Source organism: Scardinius erythrophthalmus (genome assembly GCF_964197995.2).
Source record: "Scardinius erythrophthalmus genome assembly, chromosome: 12".
Lineage (NCBI taxonomy): Eukaryota > Metazoa > Chordata > Actinopteri > Cypriniformes > Leuciscidae > Scardinius > Scardinius erythrophthalmus.
This window is the reverse complement of record NC_138232.1, coordinates 32087415-32104436: the sequence shown is the minus strand read 5'-3', so window position 1 is coordinate 32104436 and position 17022 is coordinate 32087415. Positions and strand designations below refer to the sequence as shown.

At 39.0% G+C, this 17022-nt stretch overlaps 1 protein-coding gene across 1 annotated transcript in view; it reads right to left on the bottom strand.

Annotated features, from left to right (window-relative positions):
* Positions 1 to 17022, bottom strand: part of unc80 (unc-80 homolog (C. elegans)) — a 66810-nt gene that overhangs the window by 34999 nt on the left and 14789 nt on the right. The window contains exons 16-18 of the mRNA XM_081380353.1: positions 4993 to 5043; positions 4401 to 4549; positions 75 to 238 (exon numbers count right to left, since the gene is read on the bottom strand). Of these exons, the coding sequence (XP_081236479.1) occupies positions 75 to 238; positions 4401 to 4549; positions 4993 to 5043 (364 nt within the window). The remainder of the gene's footprint in view (positions 1 to 74; positions 239 to 4400; positions 4550 to 4992; positions 5044 to 17022) is intronic.

Sequence of the window (17022 nt, the reverse complement as noted above, 5' to 3'; positions counted from 1 at the left end):
GATACAGATGCACTCAATCCATGCATATATTTCATTTATGCATTACAAAATGTGTGTTATATTTGTGTGTGTACTTTTTTGCTGAAGATGGCTTGGTTTCCTCCTTTTCGTCAGTTTTTTTAGTGGTATTAAGTTTTTCTGCGCTGTCCAGGAGAGCACTGAGAGCCACACGTCGGAAGACATTTCCATGAGACTCCTTTATAAACTGAACCAGCTGACGTATGTCACAATACAGACCCTGATTTGAGCGAGTTTAGATGTTAGGAGAGAAATGTGTGAAAAGAGAGAGATGGAAAAAAAAATATTTAAATGGTCACTCTTCTTTGAACAATAAGAGCTGCTAAACAGCTATTCATTTGACATAATCCATATACATAGAAGCACATCAAGTAAACTTCTATTATACCATATCCCAACCAGATGCAATACGACAAGATCGCAGCTAAGAACAATTTTTCTGTACAGACGAATGTGAAAATGGCGTGTGATGCAACCTATTCATCACAAACCACAGCAAATCAAAACAAATCTTTCTCAGTTCCGCCTTAGAGTTGAAAAATTGGCAATTTATTTTAAGATGACATAGTTACACGTTTCTACATATACATACTATAGTAATAACAGTAAATGATGCATAATTACAAGTAACCAACCCTAAACAAAACCCGAATCATAACTCAATAGTAATAACATGAAGTTAATTAATATTACTCTGTACTTATTTGAGTAAGTACAATGTAACTGCGTCACCTTAAAGTAAAGTGTAACCCAACTTTATATCTCACAATTTGACTATATCTAACAATGCAACTTTTTCTCACAATTGCAACTTTTTTTGTCACGACTTGCGACATTATTTCTCATTATTTGCAATCTCATTTCTCACAATTTGTGACCTTATTATCGCAAGTTTACATCTCACAGTGGGTCTTAAATTTGCAATGTAAAGGGAGTAGCAAAATATTTTTTCCCTTCCATATTGTGACCTACATCCAAATGAACTTGCAACTTTATTCCTTGCAACTGAGACTTTATATCAATTTATACCAAAATATCAAATCTATATATTTATATCAATTTGCAAAAAAAAAAAAATCTTACAACACGTAACTTTATTTCTCATAATTTGTGTCCAGATTTCTCGCAAATTTCTCAGAACTTTACATCTCACAGTGTGACTTTAAGTTGTAATGTAACAGAAGTAGCGACTATGGAAGCATATGGGTAGCAATATTCAATTTGAAATGTAAAATGCAAAATGACAATGCAATATGTAAAATGGCAATGCATTTCTGTAATTAAATTTGAATTTTCCCATCATTTGTGCAACGTTTGGTGCAAAATGAAAATGAAAATTCAATTATAAAATTTACATTTGCCATTTCATACACTAGTTTTAATATGTAAATTGAATACATATTTTAACGCTTTATAAGTTGCAAAATTAAAATTAAAATGTATTACAGAAATGATTAGATATGTTTAACATGTTCAAGCAAAAAAATTGTATTGTAATTTAAATGTTATTTTTTCTTAATTGCATTTACACTCACAGTTAAGACACTTGCGACTGCATTTCCATTAAGTGTCCCGCAATGCATGTAGCAAAATTCAATGTGCAATTTGAAAATGCATTCTGAGCGGATCACGTGCCCGCCCTGTCAATCACTGCGTGAAGTTGGCCCCGCCTCCAACGCAAAATAGGCTCAATCGTTTTACTTCGTTTGTGGTGTAATTTTTGTTTGTTTGTGCTGCTTCTGTTTTTTAGATAGTAAAAGAATATTTATAGGTAATTCTGTCACCCAGGCCTCCACATGCTCCAAATAAAATAGATCTTGTTCGGTTTGTGCCGGTTTTGTTTTTGCAGCTGCTTCAGTTTTTGAAATATTAGACCGAATCATATGACGTCACCCGCTCAACGTTCACCCAAAATTCTCATATGTTTGTGCTAATTTGCGCTGATAAACGTTTATTTTGTGCTGCTTCGGTTTCTTAAATATTAAAATAATATTTATTGGTCATTCTGAGTTCACTCGGCCCCCCACTGCTCCACATTCTCCCAGAATAGTCTCGTTTGTTTGTGCGATCGTTTGTGCCGGTTAAAGTTTCGTGTGCTGCTTCGTTGTTTAAAATATTAGACACTGAATTATAGACGATGACGTCACCAGCCCTCGACCTGCTCCACATTCACCCAAAAAAGGCTAGGTCGATGAATTTGACCCGTCAGATTCCGTGACCCTGTGTAATAATATTTTTTACAGTCTATGATTAATACCTTCAATATGCTTTATAAATAGAAAGGGGATTCGCATGTCTGCCTCATATTTTATGATTATACACCTGCAAACAGAGATGATCACACACATCACATTCGTCACTTTATTGAACATTACAGTCAGTTATTAAAAGAGCGGTCACGTTTTTCGCTATTAATACCGAATACCAACGGAGCTTTGTCATATGTGATCACAGAGTAATAGGCCTATGCATTTGTAAGGGAAAACTATAGGATCTCCAACATTATTGGGTATTAAAGTTAATAGTAATAAGAATAAAGATAAGCATGTATCAGACAATGAGAATGTTTTATACAAAACAAAACCATAAACACAGTCCAGCATCAGACAACAGCAGCTCAGCATAATGTTGACGCCTGATAAGGTAGAACATTCTCCCAGACGGTCCAACATCGTACTGGTTCTATCACCTGCAGGCACATAATAATCTTCGGAAACACTACCATTTCTCTGTTCACGCTCCACTTCATCTGCTAGTGAATGTAACCAGAGCCCGTCTACGGAGAGCCTTGGCACTTCCTATTAGCCCCATTGTATCGATCTTGGTTGCAGTTCCATTAGAAGTCCACTGGAGGTGATCGCGGGCGAGTGCAGACTGAATGGGAGTCTATGGGGCTAGACGGCTAAATGTGTCTCTTTCACCCGATTGGCGTTGAAAAATCTCAGATTTTATTGTAGGTTTTGCAAGTTCAACATGGGTTATAGGTCGAAAGTTGAATGAACGAGTACTTATTTCTTTTCGATTTCTTACAGGTTGAGTTGTTGTTGCCCATAACACGCTAGCATTCTGCTAATGACGTCAGCATTCTGACGTCATTGACATTTTAAAAGACTTTTTAAACCAAATAAGTGACTCTAAAAAATCTAACACCCATGTCTAACACCCAGCAATGTGTAATTTCTTTGCATCTCCTTTCGAATACAACATTCAAATTACTAGACAAAAAATTATATCCTGAGAAAAGTGGATTTTGAGGGTTTTTCGCCATAGACCTCCATTCATTCTGCACTCGCCTGCGAGCGCCCCCGCATGGACAGAGACGTGTTACTGCAGCCAGTCCAGAAACCGGAAGTAAGCAGAGAGTGCCAATTCTCTTCCTATTAGACATTCTCTGATGTAACTCGTATCAGCTCTGCCGCTGCCCTGTTTCCTTCCAACACCTCAAAATATGCACCATAGCCTATGTTTACCTGTTGCCGAGCAACGCAGTTGATTGACAGGGCGGGGCGGACACGTGATCGGCTCAGAATGCATTTTCAAACTGCACATTGAATTTTGCTACATGCATTGCGGGACACTTCATGGAAATGCAGTCGCAAGTGTCTTAACTGTGAGTGTAAATGCAATTAAGAAAAAATAACATTTAAATTACAATTTTGCTACAGGTTTTGCTTGAACATTTTAAACATATCTAATCATTTCTGTAATACATTTTAATTTTAATTTTGCAACTTATAAAGTGTTAAAATATGTATTCAATTTGCATATTAAAACTAGTGTATGAAATGGCAAATGTAAATTATATAATTGAATTTTCATTTTCATTTTGCACCAAACGTTGCACAAATGTATTGGAAAATTAAAATTTAAATACAGAAATGCATTGCTATTTTACATATTGCATTGTCATTTTGCATATTACATTTCAAATTGAAATTTGCTACCCATATGCTTCCATAGCGACAGATCATTTCTTCCACATTGTGACCTACATCATTATGAAACGAATTATCAAAAAAGTTGATAAAAATGTAGGGTGGGGACTTGGTTCTATATATCTGTAGTTGATTGGATGGAGGCAGATTGGAATGTGAATGTATTTAGTTTGCATTCAGAGCTACTAAAGGCATGTTATTGATCATAATAAGATCAATAATGTGCCTTAAGAAAATAGATAGGGTGAAGTTTTTCAAGTCTCAGATTTGGAAATAGGCTTTTGTATTTCCTTTATGCTTAAACAGATGGCAAACTTAACAGAAAATATGCCTTTTCACTTGTTGTTTTAGTGTATTGTGCCTGGTTAGTACACAGTATTAGCGTCACCAAATATAAACTCAAGCCCAAAGTTTTGTCAACTCATGAGTTTAAAGCAGTACTCTCACCAAGTTCTCAGAACTGTGAAGCTCATGTGTAGTGGAGGCACATCTTGTTATAAGAGACTTGAACATGCAGCCCACCACCACAGTCTCCATGCTCTGGGCCAGAGACTTATCTCCTCCAGTGGTGAAGTTGTTCCCGAAACCAGCTTTGTCTGCAAAGACAATCAAGTCATCTCAGATGAGAAACTGTGACCTGGTTGCCATGTCAGGGCAAAATCACTGAGGCTTAGCCATAAGCTCCAAAAAATAAGGGAAGCATTGATGTTTACGAGATGAAAAGGGGGGAAAATTAATAGCACATATGATAGGAAAACCTAAAAAGTGATTGCGGGTTTTGGATGTCTGCATACATGCAAGTGACTGTGGCCTGAGAGATAGTGATAGACCTAACAATCAGGTCATGCTCTGATTTCACAGCAATGTTGAGTTTTGTTTAGCTGGATCTATTAAGCCGATTTTTTGATTGTTTATTTGGCAAGGCCTATGCACTGTTTAGCTCTACTACAGGCGAGAACATCACCCTGGACACTGTGAGGGGTGCAGGAATGGGTGTAATGCCTAGTTTTGGCAGTAACTTTAGATATTGAGTATCTACCGATGTTTCTTTTATTCGCCCTCCTGGACCTCTCACCTGCACTGCCGTACTCTGAAAGAGAAAAGATGGTGGGCAACATTGGTGTCAGGCCAGCACAGACATGTACTCGTAAGTCAGGAAACACCAACTCGCTCCAAAACACACCCACACACAGACACATACCCACAGATGCAAAAAAAGACACCCCCCCAAAAAAACATAGGGATATCATTTTTATAACATTCACTCATGTTCACTAACTTGCCAGAAATCAATCGAAATTCAGCTTATCTTGTTTTGATACCATAAAATTGAAAATACAAACAATAAGAATTGGCACTGTCAATATGATGTTTGGCAAGTCTGCTGAAAGGATGAGTGATGAGCGTTTGGGGTACAAACAGTGGAGTTTGACTAGCAGACATGTAGGTAGGTGGTTAGGGTTAGGAAGGAAGGAAGGAAGGAAGGAAGGAAGGAAGGAAGGAAGGAAGGAAGGAAGGAAGGAAGGAAGGAAGGAAGGAAGGAAGGAAGGAAGGAAGGAAGGAAGGAAGGAAGGAAGGAAGGAAGGAAGGAAGGAAGGAAGGAAGGAAGGAAGGAAGGAAGGAAGGAAGGAAGGAAGGGTCATATTACTGGCAGACATGAAGGCAGAAGACAGAAGAGGCCAAGGAGCGAGAAACGAATGACATTAAAAAAAATGTAGAGGCAATCTGTATCTCCAAATTATTTTGTAACATTTGCATTATGTTTCTCATTTAATACTTTGTATTAATGACCTTTGTGTATTATGGCCTTTTTAATGGAATATAAGACTTCATTATTGTGATAGAACTGTAAAATGCTATTGCTGGCATGTCCATTCCAAAACCAAATTAAAATTTTGGGTAACACTTTATTTTACAGTCCTGTCCGTGTTACACATAGTTACTATAGTAATAACTCTATGCATAATTACATGCAACTAACTGTTATAGGTGTGGGTGTGTCTTGTTTTCTTTGTATTTTTTGGTTTTGTATTTCTCTTGGTTTTGTAGGTGGCAGCGGAGATGGAGATATATGCGTTTCGGTTCCGTGCATGGGGAGGGAGTACGGAGAGGTGACATCATCTACGGCTGGCCTCTTGTTTCCTCACTATGTAATATAGCGTCGGTCGGCATTTTGGGACATTTCAGATGGCATAAAATGTATTATTGCACTTTGTGAAACCCCTAGAATTATGTAATAAACCTTATTCATTATATCGATCTTTTGTTTTGATTTACGGCCAAGAGTCGGCCGTAACAAAATGGGGGCTCGTCCGGGATTTTTTTTTACCTTTCGAGAAAATATTTGATGGATAGATCTTTTTTTTCTTTTTTTTTATCTTTGTAGTTCACGTAATAAGAGACTTATGTCTGCTTCTTTCGCGTTTTAGACATTTATGCATTTGTTTGATTTTGTATTAGTGTTGTAAGACACGTGGGTAATTAGAAACACCTGTTGGTGTTTTCAGCAGCTCAGCTGTTTGCAGGTGAATGTGCCGAAAGATCGATGTGTAAGTTGGATATTCACTGTTTTTTTCCGTAGTTGATCACAAATGTTCATCACTTATCCATGTGATATGAGGGGAAAGTGAGGTAGGTGAGTTAAACTTTAAATTGACCTACATTTGGAAAGTGATACAGAAATGCTGTTGAGGTAAACGTATGTTTTACTCTTGTTTGGCATTTGTTTGGTAGAGTTGAGATCTGGTGTTGCCACACATGTATTAAGGTTGTTTATAGTACCTTTTTTTGCATGGCATATGTACGTTGTTTGTTAGTCTCCATTAAATTTGCGTGAGATTATAGCAAGGTCAAATTGATGTTTGTCTTCCCATATTGGTAACGTTTCCCTTGTTAGGCTGAAGCAATACTTGCGTTGACTCTTTACTATTTTATTTTGTTATTTTTGTGCTGACGGTGGGTTGAGGGCACTGCCGCTGTACAGTCTTTCTCTGGTTTGTCTGAGAGGGGTCTGTACTGTCGGTATTAGAGTGCTTAAAGTCACTTAGCCCTTGGTGGAAGCACAAAGCTTAGGGTTGAGGTAGTTTTATGTGTAGGTAGTGGGAAGGTCACTAAATGTGAAGTGAAGTTTGAAAAAAAAAAAAAGAAAAATTTATGTTTTGGAGGTTGGTAATTGTGCTTTTTAAGATGACTACGTTATTAGATGAGTTATTTGAGTATCCTACTGAGGAGAGCTTTAATAAGCTTTCTAAAAAACAGTTATTGGAGGTAGCAGAAAAGTATGAAATCAGCCTTAAATGACTCTTGCGCCCGACGCAAATATAAAATTGGTTGGTCTGAAGTAGCTACATTACTCATAGGTGTGGTTTGGGCGTAACGTTAAATAAACCAATCAGAGCATCATCTCACATTCCCTTTAAGAGCAGGCACGCTTGTTCCATGGCGGATTGCTATTATAACGATGGATTTGCCAGGCGCGCGCCTGGAGCGGTTCACAGCCGAGGAGACTCATTTGACTCATAGAGATATTAAAAAAAATCATTGGCGTCGTTTAAATAGCTTTGTGGAAAGTGCTCCTATGGAGACTCGTTCTTCTTTGCCTGGTAATATGAAGCTTGAGAAAAAGCCAAGAAGTTCAGTAGATAAAAGTGATCAGTCTGCTTACTGTTTGAATAAAGGACACTGGAAAAAAGATTGTCCAGCTCTTAAAGCAAAAATTAACCATTCTAAAATTGGTGTTGATGTAAACTCTGTTCAGGAAAGTGCGGTGTTGGGTAATGTAGAAAAGTTGAGCTATGCTCCTTTCATTACCGACGGCTTTGTTTCTCTGGTCGGAAGTGATGAAAAAGTCCCAGTTAAAATTCTCAGAGATACTGGAGCTTCAGAGACCTTTATTTTAGAGTCTGTTTTAACCTTTTCTGAAAGTTCCAGTACTGGAAATGAGGTGTTAATAAAAGGAATTGTGTAATGGAACAGGCAGAACTTGTAACCCAATGTCATACTTGAATTAGATTTGGTCATTGGTCAGGTTACTGTAGGCGTGAGACCTTCTTTGCCAGTGCAGGACATCTCTGTTATTCTGGGTAATAATTTGGCTGAAGGTTCACCTTCACGCACTTATTTGATAGAGCACGATATAGATGTCGGCGCTGCAAAACCAATACGCCAGCGTTTTTATCGTGTTTCTTTGGATAAACAAGTCTGAAATTAAATATATTGTCGAAAATAACATCGCTAAACCTTCCTTTTCAAGCTAGGCATCACCTTGTTTACTGGTGGGAAAGCCAGATGGGTCGTACTGTTTCTGCTCTGATTACCGAAAGGTGAATAACATAACAAAACCAGATTCTTTCCCATTGCCCCAAATGGAAGATTGAGTAGATTCTGTCGGGTCTGCGATGTATGTCAGTAAATTTGATTTATTGAAAGGATATGGGCAAGTGCTTTTAACCACTCGTGCACAGGAGATTGCCTCATTCATTACCCCTTCTGGGCTATACTCTTATTCTGTAATGAGTTTTGGCCTTAGAAATGCGCCCGCTACTTTTCAGCGCTTGATGAACCATGTAACCTCTGGGTTGAATGGTTGTGCTGTTTATTTAGATGATGTGGTTGTATATAGTGACACGTGGGAGCAGCATCTTTTACGTATCCAAGCACTTTTTGAGCGTTTGGCAGAAGCTAGGCTCACGGTCAACTTGGCAAAGTGTAAGTTTTCCAAGGCGACTGTGACCTATTTGGGGAAGGTAGTTGGGCAGGGTCAAGTCCGTCCAGTGCGCGCTATAAGGTCTTGGCCATTGATCATTTTCCTCCACCTAACACAAAATGAGAGAAAATGCGCTTTCTGGGTATGGTGGGCTATTACAGAAACTTTTGGCCAAATTTTTCTTCAATTGTAGCTCCTTATTCTGATTTATTTAAGAACAACTTCAAATATGAGTGGACCTTGCAGTGTAAACAAGCTTTTGACAATGCGAAGCTGTTGCTTAGCACTGCCCCTGTGCTGGTTGCCCCACGCATTGGACAGCCTTTTCAGATCTAGGCTGACGCCAGTCAAGTTGGAGCTGGAGTTGTAGTGTTGCAAACTGATGAACAGAGTATAGAAAGACCAGTTTCCTATTTTTCTCACCAGTTGCATTATTCCACTATTGAAAAGGAGGCATTGGTGTTGATTTGGGCTTTGCAGTTTTTTGAAGTCTATGTAACAAGTGGTATTTTCAGACCACAATCCACTTACCTTTTTGCACTCTTTGCAGAGCCCAAACCAGCGTCTTATTCGATGGTCTCTCTTTTTGCAACCCTATCCTTTGGAGAACCGACACTTAAGGGGTGTGGAAAACGTACTGGCTGATGCCATAGTTTTTGCGACTGATTCAGTTGTTTTTTTTTCCTTCTGTTTTCTCTCATTGTGACTATGGCTTTTCCTAGGCGCCGGGAGTTGCTGTATTCAAGTTGTAAGGGGGAATCAGATTAAAAAGGCACCATACTGGGTTTGGAATTGTTATAATGATTTTGGGTTAAGTGGTAATATTTAGTTTTTTCGTTAATTAACAATTAATAATAATTTTCTCATTTGTTTCAGAGATCCTTTGCAAGGATCCTCTCTCTTAAGAGGGGAGGTGTTATGGGTGTGGGTGTGTTTTTTTTTTCTTTGTATTTTTTGGTTTTGTATTTCTCTTGGTTTTGTAAGTGGCAGCGGAGATGAGGAACACCTGATTCAAATTAGGAGGTGGAGATATATGTGTTTCTGTTCCGTGCATGGGGAGGGAGTACGGAGAGGTGACATCATCTACGGCTGGCCTCTTGTTTCCTCGCTAAAACGTGATCTAGCGTCTGTCAGCATTTTGGGACATTTTAGATGGCATAAAATGTATTATTGCACTTTGTGAAACTCCTAGAATTATGTAATAAATCATATTCATTATTTAAATTTTTTGTTTTGATTTCCCTATATTGTTGCGGCCACAAGTCGCCCGTAACACTAACTCTAAACCAAACTCTAACTCTAACCCTATAGTAAGCACATGTAGTTAATTCTTATTACTCAGTAGTTAAATGTATAATTACTCTGTAAAACAGATACCTTAAAGTAAATTGTAACCAAATTTTCTATGTTGGAGAGATGTACCCACTACCCAACCTCTAAACTATTTCGATTTGCAATATATTTGGTGGAATAGTTAATTATATAAACTACCGAAGAGACGGGGATGAAAAAGCCCGGATTTATGACACTAAATGGCTATATTAGATGCTATGATCTGTTCTGATTGGTCATGGCTGTGTTATTAAGCATAATTCCTGTTGTGTATCATGGGATGTGTGGTATGACACAGAAATATTCAGATGTTCTGATAAATGGCAATGTGTTTATAGGAAAAGCTACTCCATTCATTTCTATAAGAAATGAGACTTGCTTGCATAATGCTAGCAATTTTTGCAACATTAACCCAGACAGGGGATCGAATACCACCTGTTTAAACCTGAAAGGGTTTGTTTAGCTATAATGACCAGCTATCTGCCCAGTAAATTAACCTGCTTATTTATTAAATAAATAAATACATGTGTATAAAATAATTAATTGATTTTATCTTACTACATTAGCTTAAAGCTTTTGACATCCTCCTGAGACCCAGCCACAGACTTTTGTCCATTGTAGAGGATATTACATTTTAGTGAATTTCTGTGAGACCATATATGTCAAGGTTTTAAGTCTGGATGTACAGTATTGTAAAGAGCACATTTAGAGATACTAAATGTTTGGAGGTTTGACCATGCAACTCTCTCTCCTTGGTCTGATAAATGACTGACATTGACTAAATGACCAACTTTAGCACTCTTATGGAAATTTATAATATTATATTATAATATAATATAATATAATATTATATAATAATAATATTTTGTAATTATCATTTAAAGTCCCCCTGTAGTCAATAATTCAATCCCTTAAAACTCATCTTTGATCATCAAAATTACGTATTTAAAAATTTTCCTGTGAAAAAAGAAAGAAAAAAAATGCCTTTCATGCCTTAAAATAGCTTGAATGTAACTCTACACCCTTCCTTCATTTAGTATACGCGGGTATATGAATATGTTAATTAGCTCCGCCTCCACTCACACCAGCTCAGAGATTCACTTTGTCAACTTACTGAGGTAAATGCTGCACAATGGTATTGTTCTTCACAACGGTATCGTTCTTCACAACGTCGGACACATAACAGTAATTAGTATGATTAGCCTTTTGCTTGACTATGTTATCAAACAGCTAATAACGTGTTGCTAAAGTTACACAAACTATGTTCCCGTTCGCCATCTCAGTCTGCCTTCTAACAATCATCAAAAACGCTATGAACAACTCCGAACGTCAGTGGAGAAAAGCATACATTTCATCATAACATCGTACTATACATCATACACCCGGCTATATCAGTAAATCTACCCGATTTTCATATCAACAAAAAAATATACCGGGATAACCAAGCATCTCTTGAAACTCCCCTGCTAGTTTGCTGTTAATGATATGCTAAAAGCCAGCCGGCACATTGACATGATATTGGTTAAAAGGTGGTTTGTGATGTCAGAAACACCAGCGATTTCAAATCGTGTTTTTGAGACTGTCTTTGGTTCACTGCCGTTTTAAGGAGAAAATACTCTGCAATGGTTTTTACTAATGAATTTGCACATGGTTTGTCTTAAAGCATATTAAAAACGCCACATAGACATATAAACAACATTATTTTTTTTTTAAATTTCTTTAAATCTTACTAATTTTCAAATTGTTTTTCATGAATAAACATTTCAGGAAAACGTAATGGAGCTTCAAATCAGAATACGACTTTCTATTACGAAACGGCATCGATTTCAGTGAAAACAAAACAAAACAACATTGTTTTTTCCCATACATGTCTTTTCATTTTCCTAATTAGTCCTAAAATATCTTTTTTTTTTCATTTGTTTCTTAGGCTCCAAACAATGTAATAACAAAATTATATATATATTTTTTAAATTAAATAAATACATTTACTAAACTTTTTTCTGGATCTCAGGAAGATATACAGAAAACAGCTCATTATTACTAAGAAAACCAGTTCAGCAACTAAATAAATGCTGCTACAGTATTATAATATTAAGTCATATATTATTATTATTAATCTTAAGTCTAAGTTACTATTTATGGACTAGTTAATTAACATAATTAGCTACAATGTTACATGTCTTCATCTATTTTAATTTCTCTCTCATCCAGCTCTTTACGTCTCTTACCGGTTTGTTGTTCTTCCAAGCAATGGTTTCATTTTCTTGCTTTTCTTGCTTCTAGTCATCTATCAAAGGTTTTTCCACATATATATATATATATATATATATATATATATATATATATATATATATATATATATATATATATATATATATATATATATATATATATATATATATATATATATATATATATATATATATATATATATATATATATATATATATATATATTAAAATTAACATTTAAGTCTTCTAGTTTTGAGTTACAAGATGGCAACAATGAGCTATTCTAAGCTGTGTTGGTATGAAAACAGACGCTGAAGTTATACAAGAGACATGAAAGTAGCACCGGTATCTTGCCATCGACAACAGTCAAATATACAGTTTAGCGGTCATTATACAAAAATATTTCACAGCTCAGTGACCAATTGGAATCAGGTATTTCAGATAGCCATGTAACATATTCTGAATTCACTCAAATTAATGATTTTTTTTTTCTTTTGGTCTTTGAAAGAAGTCTCTTATGCTCACCAAGGCTGCATTTGTTTGTTTAGAAACACAGTAAAAACATTATGTATTGTGATATATTATTACAGCTGTTTTCTATTTTAATAATGATTTTTTTTTAAATGTAATTTATTCCTGTATTGCAAAGCTTAATTTTCAGCAGTCATTACTTTCAGCAGTCTTCAGTGTTACATGATCCTTCAGAAACCATTCCAATACGCTGATTAATTATTAATAATGGTTCTTATTGATTAGGAATTCGATACATGCTCATACACCTTCCTTGGATAATACATCACCCTCAGTTATTGACAAGTGTTTTGATCAGTGTAAAAGGAAGTAAAATTGAGTCATTAGTATTATATGACATGTTGCAATCCATTAACTCTCCCTCAACAAAATGACTTAAAGAAGAATGGGAAAAAGAGCTGGGAAGGGACATTTTTCAATCCTGAGGAAACTTGGCAGAGTAGTTTAAAGGATATTAATGAACACTCCCAATTCTAGACACTGTCTCGTTCACTTTAAGGTTATTCACAGACTACACTATTCAAAAAATAAACTGAAAAGTATTTCACCTCTCTGTGATAAATGCAGCTCAGTTGATGCTTATTTGTCACACAGTATTATTTTCTGCCCTAAGGTACAGAGTTATTAGTATACATTATTTGATGTGCTTTCAGAAACACTCTTACTCACTCAATTACAGCAAATAAGTTACTACTGCTGTTCTGGAAGAAAAAGCATGCTCCCATGGTCAAGTATTTGTCAGTTGAGTTGTGTTTTGGTTTAGTTTCCATTGTGTTCCCTGTCCCTATTAGACTGAGTTCTGTTTGCTAGTTTGTTTCCTTAGTTACATATTATAATTCACCTGCTGTTCATTATTTCCCTCATTATCTCTTTATTAATTTAAGCCCTTTGCTTCCCCTTATGGTTGAATTATATGAGTTTCTCCTTGGATTTATTATTAAATACTGTTTGTTTTTCTGAATCTCCTGAGTTACAGTTAAGGCTTTGAAAGTTGTTTTCTACTTTACACTTGGAACCAATTATCATCTGAAAGGTAAATTTGGACAGTTTGATAAGATCTGGCCCCCTTACCTTGATGGAAACCTTGTTGACTAACACATCATTTTAGCATGTAATGTTTTCATGTTAACAGGTCTGGTAAGGGATGGTTTTTAAAAATGTGTTTTTCCTTTGCATTTGTATAAACAAATTAAATGTTGCCTGTAAGTGTTACCATTCTGGGGTGCGTTTCCCGTACAACTATACAGCTCGCCGCTTAACTACTCGGTTACTATCGTAACCTCAGTTCCCTGAGATAGGGAACGAGTATTGCGTAGCTATACGCAGTGGGGAAACTCCTTTTCCTCGATTTACTTTGCAGCTGCACAGCTAGCACATTGAGCGTGGCTCGCTCATAGGCTGTGCTGCAGCAACTGCTTAAACCAATGGCGCGGGTGCCTCTGACAGGCCACCAATGAACAACATTGTACGTCAGAGCTCCCAAAGGGGGCGTGGCCTTAGTCTATATCAGAGCCCCGCATTCACCATTATAGCAGGTTCCACGACTGAAGCGACAACTCACCAGGTTACTATAGTGCGGCCGGCTACGCAATACTCGTTCCCTATCTCAGGGAACTGAGGTTACGATAGTAACCGAGTAGTTCCCTTTCGAACGGTCACTTCGTATTGCGTAGCTATACGCAGTGGGGACGCCATGCAAAACGCCGCACTAAAAATAACTGGTTGCCACTGAACTCAGGACCCCTGAGCTCAATACAAGTCCGAACCATTATAATATATATTTATATATATAGACCAGACACCGTCGGGCCTTATAAAATATATGTGTCAGTAACAATACCAACCCAATATACTAATGAACCCAGACACCGTCGGGGCTATTTAGTAAATTAGAAAATAACCAGCAAGCGGGTTTTATATATATATGTGAATGATTGTGCACAGTACACTGTAGAGAAGACCGGGCACTGCCGGGTCTTCATCATACTGAAAGCACATTCGCATGCAGAGAAGGAACTTCCATATTATAAAATTTCATAAATGTGGAAGGCGAGGACCAGCCAGCCGCATCACAAATATCCTGAATAGGAAAACCAGATGACCAAGCCCACGATGAAGCCATGCCTCTAGTCGAATGGGCTCTAATACCTATGGGGCAAACCTGACCCATCGAGGTATAAGCCATAGATATTGCATCCACAATCCATCTAGACAGCCTTTGCTTGGTGACTGGATCGCCTTTGGATCGGCCACCAAAGCAGACAAATAGCTGTTCTGACTGCCTGAAAGACGCAGAACGCTCCAGATAAATTCTCAGTGCTCTGACAGGACACAGAAGATTCACCTCACCATCCTCGGCAGAGGGGGGAAGGGCTAATAACGTAATGACCTGTGCTTTAAACGGAGTTGAAAGCACTTTAGGCACATAACCATGCCTGGGTTTGAGGACGACCTTAGAGTCACCTGGGCCAAACTCCAAACATGAAGGGCTCACTGAGAGCGCCTGCAGATCCCCTACTCGCTTGATAGATGCCAGTGCCAGCAGGAGAGCAGTCTTTAGCGAGAGAGGTTTCAAATCAACCGACTGTAGCAGTTCGAATGGTGGGCCCTTTAAGGCCCCCAGGACCCTGGAGAGGTCCCAGAGGGGCACAGAAGGGGGTCTGGAGGGGTTAATCCTCCTAGCACCCTTCAAAAACCGCACCACCAAATCATCCCTTCCTATCGACTGGCCAGCTATCAGGGCATGATGTGCTGCAATAGCTGCCACATACACTTTGAGCGTGGACGGGGAGCGGCCCGCATCCAACAGCTCCTGCAGGAAGGATAATATTGCATCTACCTCACATGACTCTGGGTCCAAACAGTTTTTCGAGCACCAGCTGGAAAACACTGACCATTTCAAAGCATATAGGCGAATAGTAGACGGGGACCTAGCTTCGGAGATAGTGTTTAGGACTTTCCTTGGAAGGTCCCCGGGTACCCGTTTAGGGGCCACACATGGAGGGCCCATAAATCGGGTCGCGGATGCCATATCGTTCCTTTCGCCTGGGAGAGGAGGTCTTTCCTCATTGGAACAGGCCAAGGGACTGTGTCTGATAGCTGAATCAGCTCCGGAAACCACGGTCTGGATCTCCAGAGAGGGGCCACCAGCAGGACTGGGCACCCGCTCTCCCTGACCCTCTTTATGACTTGTGGAATCATTGAGACAGGGGGAAAAGCATAGAGGGGGCGATTGGGCCAACGATGGTTCAACGCATCCCTGCTCTTCGAGAAGAACATTTTGCAATGAGTGTTGGATCTCGAGGCAAAAAGGTCTATTTCGGCCTCTCCGAACACACTCCATATCAAACGAACCGTCTGAGGGTTTAGGGACCACTCGCCTGGGGGAGTGTTGCCCCGTGAGAGCATATCCGCGCCCAGATTCTGAACGCCCGGGATATGCATTGCTCTCAAAGAGCGCAGATTGCTCTGTGCCCATATAAGGACTTCTCTCGCTAGGGCATGCAGGCTGCCTGACCTGATGCCGCCTTGGCGATTTATATAGGCCACCACTGACATGTTGTCCGTGCGGACCAGGACATGGTGGCCTTTTAAGTTTGTTAGTAATGCTTTCAGGGCCAAACCAACCGCTTTCATTTCCAGACAGTTGATGTGTAAGCTCTGCTCCGTGCTCGACCAGAGGCCGGAGACAGGCTTGCCCTCGTGCAGAGCACCCCAACCTAGGTTGGATGCATCTGTAAACACTACTTTCCTTCTGGAAACTACTCCCATGGTCACACCCTTGAGGTACCAGTCCTGAGCTCGCCAGGGAATCAGGGCTCTTAAACAACCGTGATTCACCATGATGCGCAGGCTGCCGGACTGCCATGCATGGGTTGGCACACGGCGTTTCAGCCAGTGTTGCAGCGGGCGCATGCGCAGTAATCCCATACAGAGTACTGGCGATGCTGCTGCCATGAGACAGAGAAGTTTTTGAAATTTTTTCAGGGGCGCGCGCTCACGCGCTCTGAACGAGGCTGCTAGCGTCTGCACTGCGAGCGCGCGCTCTCGTGTGAGCCGCGCTGTCATCTCCACTGAGTCTAAAACTGTGCCCAGAAAAACTACAGTCTGGCTGGGTGTCAGTTTGCTCTTGGCAACATTGATTGTGAGACCCAGGCATTTCAAATGGCCGAGAATCAAATCTCTGTGAGCTATCAGCTCTGCTCTCGATTGTGCTAGCACCAGCCAGTCGTCGAGATAATTCAGCATGCGCACTCCCTGATGTCTCAGG